This window comes from Capsicum annuum, chromosome 3, assembly GCF_002878395.1.
Source record: "Capsicum annuum cultivar UCD-10X-F1 chromosome 3, UCD10Xv1.1, whole genome shotgun sequence".
NCBI lineage: Eukaryota > Viridiplantae > Streptophyta > Magnoliopsida > Solanales > Solanaceae > Capsicum > Capsicum annuum.
The window spans coordinates 20,385,059-20,395,624 of NC_061113.1; the positions used below are offsets into that span (position 1 = coordinate 20,385,059).

General features: G+C 30.0%; 1 protein-coding gene across 1 annotated transcript; it reads left to right on the forward strand.

Moving 5' to 3' along the window:
- The first annotated feature begins 4,575 nt into the window (after nt 1-4,575).
- Nucleotides 4,576-8,109, forward strand: LOC107856555 (1,2-dihydroxy-3-keto-5-methylthiopentene dioxygenase 2). The gene is made up of 7 exons (XM_047409158.1): nt 4,576-4,645; nt 5,356-5,554; nt 5,669-5,763; nt 6,399-6,513; nt 6,624-6,748; nt 7,451-7,524; nt 7,708-8,109. Exons 1-7 carry the CDS (start codon nt 4,628-4,630, stop codon nt 7,793-7,795), a joined length of 714 nt encoding a protein of 237 aa, XP_047265114.1. The 5' UTR covers nt 4,576-4,627; the 3' UTR covers nt 7,796-8,109.
- The last annotated feature ends 2,457 nt before the right edge of the window (nt 8,110-10,566 follow it).

Sequence of the window (10,566 nt, forward strand, 5' to 3'; positions counted from 1 at the left end):
TTAAATATATATATAAAAAAGAAAAATAATCCTAACACAAATATGGTTCAAATTGATGCGTTTCTCTTAGCCTATGACAATAAGGGAAAGAGATATTATATGGCAAATACAAAAGTAACGATCCACCAACCACTTGAAACTTGTGATGGTAAAACGTATATATGTATATGTTTATGTTTACGTTATTATATTAAAGTTAGAAGATTTTCGAAAAGTGATTTGAACTTTTACATTTTATTAAAAATCTACGCAATAGGTAAAATCATTTTATTTTAAATAATCAAACGTTACATGTGCGAGGCACGTGCAATTAAACTAGTATAATTAAATACATATCAAATACATATACACATAAAATATACAATACATATGACATAAGACATCAAATACATATCAAAAAACATGAGGCATTAAAATATATTTTAGACAACAAATTTATTTGGCTCTCGAAAATTTCTCCTAGGCAAAATATATATAATTATTTTAGACAACAAATGTATTTGACTTTCAAAATTCATTTTAGGCAAAATAAATATAAAATACTTTAGGCAACAGATGTATTTGGCTTCCGAAATTCATTTTACGCAAAACACATATACACATGCTACTAATTTATATCTTAGCTATGAATTGTAATTTTAAAAAATTAGTAATAAGGGTTTGTTGCTGTCATGTGACCAGGAGCTCACGGGTTCAAGCCTTGAAAATAGCCTCTGGCAGAAATGTAAGGTAAGACTGTGTACGATATGCCCTTATGATGAGGCACTTCCCCGGACACCGCACATAGCGGTAGCTTTAGTGCTTTTAATAAGGGTTTGTTGCACAGTGTCGTATATATATATATATATAGAATATGTTATGTATAAATGGAGACAGTGGGAAAATAAAAAAATTATTTTCTGATGAATATATATATCTGGATTGGGAGTTAAAGTTGGCCAATAAGCTGTAGTTAGTGAATTTATGATGCGTTCAGATATTATGCCAATTGTCTTGGGTTTGATATTGTCACAAGGACCAAATAATATCCCTATACAAAAGCAAATATGGGGATTTGAATAAATAATCTGAGTTATGGTTTGAATATTAAGTCTTTAAAATTAGTTGCAATTTTATCTTTCAAAAGGCATACGTTCCCAATCTCTGTGATTCGAATTGATGTTCGATTTATAGATGTTTAATAATGTGAATTTAATATTCGATTGAGCTTAAAACCCCACAGACGCAAGTAAATTTGATGAGCTTACAACGTGAAATTAAATTTGTACAACTTTAAGAGCATAAATTCTGTAATTGTTGAAATCATGTAGGTACGCGTGACCTACATATGACATACAAGTGATATATTTCCTCCGTCCCAAATTATGTGTCGCTATTTAACCGAACACGATATTTAAGAAATAAGTATTGACTTTATTAAAGTTACAAAATTATCCTTCTTAATGAAAGGAGTAATAGTATTTAAAATTAAGTGGGACCACTTTTTTGAAAACTTACCAAATAAGAAAAGGCGACATTCTTTTTGAGACGGACCAAAAAGGAGATGACGACACATAATTTGGAACAGAGGAAGTATATTCTATACTTCATATGTATTACTTTTATATACGATATATATGTCATATGTATATTGTGGCATACATACACATGCAATGATATACATTGACGTACACAACGATGAAAAGAACTTCAGATTTTCTAGCTAAATAAGTTTACACGATTCTCATAAAATTTTAATGGAAGTTTGCTAAAAAAAAAAAAAGGAAGAAGAATTGAAAATGTATCGTGTATTGTTAAAATAAATCATCATCAACTTTATTTTTTGATTATTCACTTCTCTAAAATGTTGAAAAGATTTTGGAAATTTCCAAGAACAATTCTAGAATGACAATTCTTAAGTGATTCTAACATATACTCTATATATAGATGTGATATTAGCAGAGGTGGTCAAATCAAAGAAACTACGTACTATTTGTGAGAAGCTTTACTCCCTTTCATGTTTCGCTTTTCGATAGTTAATTTAATTAATTTTTAAAGCTAAATTAAATTAAATTAATTTTATATTTTAAAATCAAAATTTAAATATTCAAAATCTATATATAAAGTAGTATAAATTATAATTTTTTTCATATTAATATAATAAAAAATTATATTTTTTAAATGTTGATTAAAATTTATATTGTTGGACACTTACAAATTTTTTTTATGACAATTAAAAAATAACGGAGAAAATAAAAAGTAGCTTGTGAGTGAGAGGGGAATCTTAGTAGCTTAGTTGGTTATTACCTGAACTTCCACCTTGTTGGTGAGGGTTCGATTCCTCACGTTGTAATCCCCTCCCCCATTCTCCTTCTCCTACCCCAATTTTTAAAAAAACTTGTGAGTGAGAAAGTTGATAGTGGGTGAAATTCACCAATTGTCTTCACATCAAGATGATTGGTAAATTTCAAGATGCACCCATAATGGTTAAGAGAACAAATAAATATTTATCTTAACCTAGAATGGTTAAGATACGTATTTCATCACTAATATTTTTTTTTCTTTTTGAATTATTCACAACGCTATGAGAAAGTTAGAGTGAGTCTAAAAATGGATCGTTGTAGAGCCACTTTTGCAACCAAAATTGGAAAGGGGGCAATAACAAAAATAACATATTCGAGAGGGTGCCATGTACACAGTCTCGTTCTGATTTTAAAAAGATAGAAAAGTTGTTTTAATAAGATCCTTGATTCAAATAAAACATATTCAAATGTCAAATATGTAAAATAAATAGAGTAATAAAGAATTCATACTGAAAACAAATAAAGAAGAGAATAGTAGCCACAATAAATAATTTAATTAAAGTTTCGATCATGAAAACAATACTAATAAAACAAAGTAATAAAGAGAGCTGTTAGGATGTGAATACACTCAAGTTGATCCTAACTTTATAATAATAAAATTTCAAGTTGCATGTGAGCACTCAATTATATATAGCTCATCGATATACATGAATATGAACAAAAATCAACTATTGCAAATGGCTCTAAAGTCTAAACCTTGAAGTCCTTTCTTGAATTGTTTAAAACAGTTAATTATCCACCACCTCCACTTAATTAAATAGTGTTTAATACTTAATACGAATACTAAAAGTTGCATTCCTATGGGCTTTGACAATGAGGTTAGCGGTTTTAGTTGACCAATTCTTCATAGAATTTGGTCAAAAAATTTAAAAAGTGAAACCATTAATAAAAAAGAAAAAATGAAGTGAAGTCGCATATATTTAGATTGTATTTACTATATATTATTACAGTTTCAAAAGATTACGAAATGTATCTATATTTGGGAACGTCTATAGCAAATACACTATATATGTGTGTGCGCGTGCAATTGCTATAACATTAGTGGCGGAGGCAGGATTTCTATCAAGGGAGTTCAAACGCAGGAAGCTAAAAAAAAATAATTAAAAACCAATCGTGAATGGGTCTCGAATCTGAGACCGTGAGGCCCTCTTCATGAAAGTTTGCAACCCTTTTGCCACCGAACTAAGTTTTTTGCTTGTGTCAAGAAGGTTCAATTTAATATATATACACAAAGAAAAAAAATTCGTATCTATATACAATGTAATTTTTCGACAAAGAAGATTCGGATCTCCTTGGAGTCCACGTAGCGCCACCCCTGTACAGCATGCCCGGATACCTGGCACCTAAATACAACCCGATCATTGATACAACTAATACCCCGTCTGATGCAACAATTATAGCTATATGCAAACAGCAGCTATATTCCGTGATTACGCTTCAAATTATACCAATTACAGAAAGTGAATGTGTTAGCAATATTAAAAAAATATATAAATAACATAAATATCAATCCTTTTGAAAATAATTACACTCTCTCCTACTTTTTTAATTACTTTACTCTCTCTTCCTATTAATATACATAACATAGCCAACATATACATAGCATTCTGTGTATATGTTGGGATTTTTGTACTCCCTCCGTCCCATTTTACTCGTCCTAAATTGGCATGACACAATTATTAAGAAAAAAATAAATAACATGGCTAATTTACCATAGTACCCTATTAAATGATGTTTACATTTTAATTTAAAGAAAAAGTAATTAATGCAAAGGGTAAAATATGGAAAAAAAAAAATTATCTTGTCTTGATAAGTAAAAAATGACAAGTAAAATGGGACACCAGATTACGAAATTTGGGACGGGTAAAATGGGACGGAGGGAGTAATATGTTTAGGGAATTGGAGTTTTTTTGTAATGTTAAAAACATATATTGTGTATTTATGTAATTTTTAGTTAAAAAAAAAAAAGACACTAGTAGTATTAAAACTGAAATTCACACTCTAACTACCTCGACAAGAACAAAGTCTCTTGACTTAGACAAATAGTGACATTAATTTAGTTTTTTTGATATACTAAAGTATCTGCCGTCCTTACCTTCTTCGGAATAAAAGGAAGAAATACATCATGGGTACATTCCACTTGGGAAAAAAAAAAGACCATGGACATTGACCCCAAAACTGTTCTATTATATATATATATATATATATATATATATATATATATATATATATATATATTCTTCTAGCACTATCCATTATCACCATAATTAAGCATATAGGGAAAGATGGTTTCTATTTCAAAGGTATGTCATTGACATCCCTTTTTTATTTCCTCAGATTTCATTAGTTCATTAATTCTCTACCTTCTATGAGGTACTGATATGATCGGCATACATTCAATTCGACCTTTCTAGGCTATACTTGTGGGATTATATTGGAATGTTGTTGTTGTTTTAGATTTCATTTGTTGTTTATGGTAGAGATATACAAATTTTCTTGAATTATTATGGGAGTTATATAGTTTCTTGATGCTAGTAACAATGTTTATTATGTAATGTCTATTATAACTACTGTAGATAAACTAAGTCAACATCCAATACACTTTTTCAAGCAGTACAATTTTTGTAAGATGTAATATATTAGAATTTTACTCACAATACAAAGTACTAATAATACACACTCAGGGCGAAGTCAGGTAGAATCGAGGGAGTATAATTCATCCAGATCCCCTTCAGTTAAAAATTATTCTATTTGAAATTTGAAACCCTTTCTTCTTCGTTTGTCCACTATATTTTTGTAACCTCTATAATAAAAAGCTTGACTCCGTCACTGTATACATTCACACTCACAATTTGAGATGAGAATTGCCTAAACCATATAAAGACACTACCCATATTTCATTAACTATCTAGGCAGACCTCTTCACATTTTTTCACTAGCCATATAGATGACATGGCCAATGCATTCCTATTTTTATCTTTATAATGGACTAACTAATAATTTTTCTACACAGATTTTTCTTATTTCCCTTGCCTTCTTTTTTGGAATGGGTGTAATTGGTCACCTATATGAAGAAGAAGAAGAAGAGTACCATAATAAGGATCCTAGAGAGGAAGTTATAGAAGCATGGTACATGGATGATAGTGATGACAATCAAAGGCTTCCTCATCATCGCAAACCAAAGGAATTTGTATCATTTGACAAGCTTGCTGGTAAATATATATTATTCTCTTCGTTTCAGTTTATATGATAATAACTTTTTTTTTTGTTCGTTATAAAAGAGAACGATAGATTGTTGAAATTTACTATGTGCATGACACGTTCAGAGCTTGGAGTACTTAGTTGGAGACTTGATGCTGACAAATATGAAACTGATGAGGAGTTGAATAAAATTCGAGAATCACGTAAATATCTTTACATGGTATGTTGAAATTTTACATAAGCAGAATTTTTTAGTACTTAATAATAGGCATAATACATAAAACACCACCCCCTTTTAATTTTCTTTAGCTAGCATATATGCGCTTCAATTTTAGGTGTGTACAAGTAGATACTTAAACTTGTATGAAATTAAATAAAAGGATACGTGTGTCCTACGTAGCATTCTACGTGAGACGCCATACATGTAGGATGCGACATAAGACGTATGTGTCTACTTTTTCAACTTTATATAAGTTTTAGTATCTACTTATGCACATCCAGGGGCGGAGCTACACGTGCGATAGGGGGTTCATCCGAACCTCCTTCGACGGAAAATTATACTATAGATACATGGTTAAAATTATTTTTTATGTATATATAGTAGATGTCGAACCCCCTTCGGTTAGTTCATATGTTCACTTGTGAATCCCTTGGTGAAAATTCCGGCTCCACCACGTGCACATCCAAAGTTGGATGGCATACATGTCAATTGAGTCAAGTTAAATGACATGTTTATGTATTAGACGTTAATAATATATGGACTAAACTTTGTCCATTTTCCAGTTAATTAGTTTTCTTTTTGTTCAATTTCAGCTCAAATATTGTTCAAGTACACTTACATGATTTTTTTTTCAGGACATTATAGAAGTTTGCCCTGAAAAATTATCGAATTACGAGGATATGATAAAGAAATTCTTTGAAGAACACTTGCACATTGACGAGGAGGTCCGTTACTGTCTTGCAGGAAGCGGTAATATTAGATTTTATTGTTTTGAAATTATTTGCAAACTAATTAAAGTGTTGAATATAATATTTATCTACTTGCTGAAGAAAAAATATATATGTACTTTTTTCTTGTAGGTTATTTTGATGTTCGAGATCATAATGATGCATGGATTCGAATTTGGGTAAAGAAAGGTGGATTAATTGTTGTGCCTGCTGGAATTTATCATCGTTTCACACTTGATTCAAGCAATTACATTAAGGTACTTACTTTATTTCCATTATTTTTTGTTGCGTTATCGCGAAATTGTCAATAATTACACATATGAACATAAGCAAAATGATCAAACTCGACCTTGCTTTAATTTGCATTTTCACACTGAGCACCCTATCTAGCTGGGGCGGACCTACATTGTTTTTTAGGGTGCTCCAACACCCAGTAAACTCGACGTCGAATAGATATAATTAAATAGAAAATATATAAAAATAGGTATAAAAGCATCCACTAAAACAAAAAGTTGGACGAGTGTATTGACATTTAGATTGATCTTAAGGTTCTCATTGGAAGGAGCATCCCGGTTTCAAACCTCGTTGAGGCAATGTTTTACTTTTTTCAGCGTTTTAATTTTTTAAGCACCCACAATACTTATGTTGAGGCAATGGTTAATCGGCATGGTGTTTACTATGTTTCACCTCTTGTGTCCGGTACTTATTTTGAGACCGCGAGTAATCCTGTATCAGGATATCAAGTCTTAATTAAAGGGGTTTCAAAAAGTAATCTCTAGACTCTAGGTTACATTAATTTCAAATCCTAGCTATGTGTAACACTCTAGTATCTTTTTGAATTCCCTTGTATAAATTTATGATTTCACCAATAATTGAGGTATATAATTATGTTCTTGTAAACTACTTAATTTAGTTCAATTGTTCTTAGTTATGGCATTTATAAAATTTGATTTTTGTAGGCAGTACGGCTGTTTGCTGGTGACCCTGTTTGGACAGCGTACTATCGTCCACACGCAGATCATCTGCCTGCAAGGTCTAATCACTTCCTCGAAAAATTATACAATATAAACTAATAGAGTACAACATATCTTAATCAAATATTACTACTTATAGATGTTATATTATGTCTTGAACATCCTTAGCGAGATTCTTGGATTCGCAACTAGTGCCACCCATCCCAATTATCTTTTACTAAAGAACATATTTTTATTTGCAGGAAACAATATGTTGAAACTTTTGGGTTAAGAGAAAGCACTGCTCATGCAATTAATGATGATGCTATTCATAGAGTTGATGAATTTTAAACCTTTTTAGGCTGTATTATTATTTCCTCAGCTAGCTTGCGAATGTTTGAATTCTAACATGTAAATGATTGCTCAAAATTTTGAGCAAAGGTAAAGTTATGTACGTGTGACATACATAGATCATGAGTATGAGTAAGCATATCCATTGATGTTTGCATTTAAAATAGGTTGTCTGCATAACAACCTTTTAAGGTGTATTTCTTATTCGAATCCCTCTTGAGCGCAGAATATATTTTGTAATCAAGTAAACTTTTTTTTATCGTAAGCTAAAGATCCATTGTGAACTATTTCACATTGGTCATCAATCTATTATAGATCTTTCTTTTGTATGGACTAAGATTAAATAAATCTCTCTTATGCTCAATTATGCAAAAACTTGTAATGATTAGAACATACTATTTCTTTCTTATGACCAACGACAATAACAAATTCAGTGTATTCCCACATAGTGGGGTTTGAGGGGTAAGATGTACGCAGTTCAGAAGAAGTAGAAAGACTGTTTCCGATAGACCCCAGGCTTTCTTATGACCAATTATGGAAAAGCCTTTGGAAGTTTTTTGTTATGTTATTCTATTCTTTTTCTTTCTTTTTCAATTTGCACTAATTTATTATATCAAAACCAATCAAACATGTTGTGTTTTTCTCTGATTGTGTAAAAAAAATGAGCATCTTCAAATTAAAAGACTAGGAAGGTGGGGATTTTAGTAGGACTTTGAAATCATATGCTACTCCACCCAATGTCGGATAACTTGTGTTTTTATTATTCTGTCAAAATAGGAAAGAGTAAGCGACTGATCATATCAATCAAGCAATAAGAAAAGAAATTTTACTATTTTGCTAGAATGAAGTTGTTAGTTCAAGTTTATAAAATTTAGATTGGATGTTAGATTATTTCACAAAATAAACTTTCTTTGAGTCATATTCAATTGCTCTAGACTTTTCTCTCTATCGATATTCAACCCATCAACCAAATTAACATTACTTCAAGCACACCAACTAATCGATTGAGTCTAATTTATTTATTAAACCTTCTTTCTGTCTCTGTCTACTTCAAAATGGGCAAATTACACATTTATATTGGTTGATGATCAACTAAAAGAATAATGATATTTGCTAGTTAAACAATATAAACTAAATATATATTTTATGTATAGCATACATTAATGTATACAAAATATATATTTATCGACTATTATTTTGATGAACGACTATTATTTTGATAATGACTATTAAAATTAATTTCTCTTTAGAAGAAGGTACTTGAAAAGAACACATCCACTTGATTTGTTTTTCTAAAAATTACACAAATACACAACTTATGTTTCCAATATTACGACAAAAAATCCAACTCCCTAAACATATTACAAAAATCCCAACATATGCACAGAATGTTATGTATATGTCGGCTATGTTATGTATATTAATAGGAAGAGAGAGTAAAGTAATTAAAAAGTGGGAGAGAGAGTGTAATTACTTTCAAAAGGGTTGGTATTTGTTTATTTATTTATACTTTGTTTTTTCAACTAGTAATTTCTCATTTAGTGGTACTTGATTATGGCTATCATAATGTAATGGGCCAAGATAAGCTAGCTCTTGGGCTTATGGGCTCTAAAAGTAAAGTTAATGGATTGAAGCCACAAATTTCTTCTTATTATGGAATTATTCGGGAATGATTTTGGTTGGAAAAACTTGAATAATATTATTTTGGGGTTTAGTGAGTTTGTTTGTAAAAGAAATAAAGTAGGTGTATTAATTTTTGAAGGTATGAGCTGAATCTAACGACTGAAAATTGTTTGGACTTTTATTACCAAAATCGGATACTAAAATTTGAGTCATTTGAAGATTTGGAACCATTAGGATAAGGCTATCAGGTGGGCCGGGCCGGGCCAACCCGGTACCGGCCAATTAAAGTTAGACGGGTTGTGGGCTGGGCCGGGTCGGGTTGGGTAAGGTGGGCCGGGTCGGTTTGGACTCAACAGTAATTTTTTTAAAAACAATCCTAACCTGGCCAACTTAACCCAACCCGATCAAACCTGGTTAAAAATCCGGTCAAACCCGGTTAAAAATGAAAAAAAAAAACTCAATATACACTATATATACCCACCTATATACATTTTAAATACGTTAAACAATATATATACACTATATATATAGTATATACTACATTAGAATTTAAAAAATATACACACACATACACAGTTATACATATATATGCACCATTCAATGTATATGTGCTACTTTAAAGTTTAAATAAAATATACTACAATATATATATACATTACAATATATATATATAGTTATATATAGAGTTATATACTAATTTATAAAACATATACACATGTATACGTTAAATATACACGTCTATAGAAGATATATTCACATATATACGCTCTATTCAATGTGTATGTACTACTTTAATTAAAATATACTACAATATATATACATTATAATATATATATATATATATATATAGTTATATACTAATTTGTAAAACATATACACATTTATACGTTAAATATACACGTTTATAGAAGATATATTCACACATACACGCTCTATTCTATATATATGTACTACTTTATATAAAATATACTACAATATATATACATTAAAATATAAATATATATATATATATATATAGTTATATACTAATTTATAAAATATATACACAAGTATACGTTAAATATACACATCTATAGAAGATATATTCACACATATACTCTCTATTCAATATATATGTACTACTTTAAAGTTTAAATAAAATATACTAC

Bases quoted from the DNA above. Each gene is read 5' to 3' on its own strand.
- LOC107856555 (XM_047409158.1), top strand. The intron at 5,764-6,398 runs GTATGTTGAAAT...TTTTTTTTTCAG, and splicing joins CACGTAAATATCTTTACATG to GACATTATAGAAGTTTGCCC. The intron at 6,514-6,623 runs GTAATATTAGAT...TTTTTCTTGTAG, and splicing joins TTACTGTCTTGCAGGAAGCG to GTTATTTTGATGTTCGAGAT.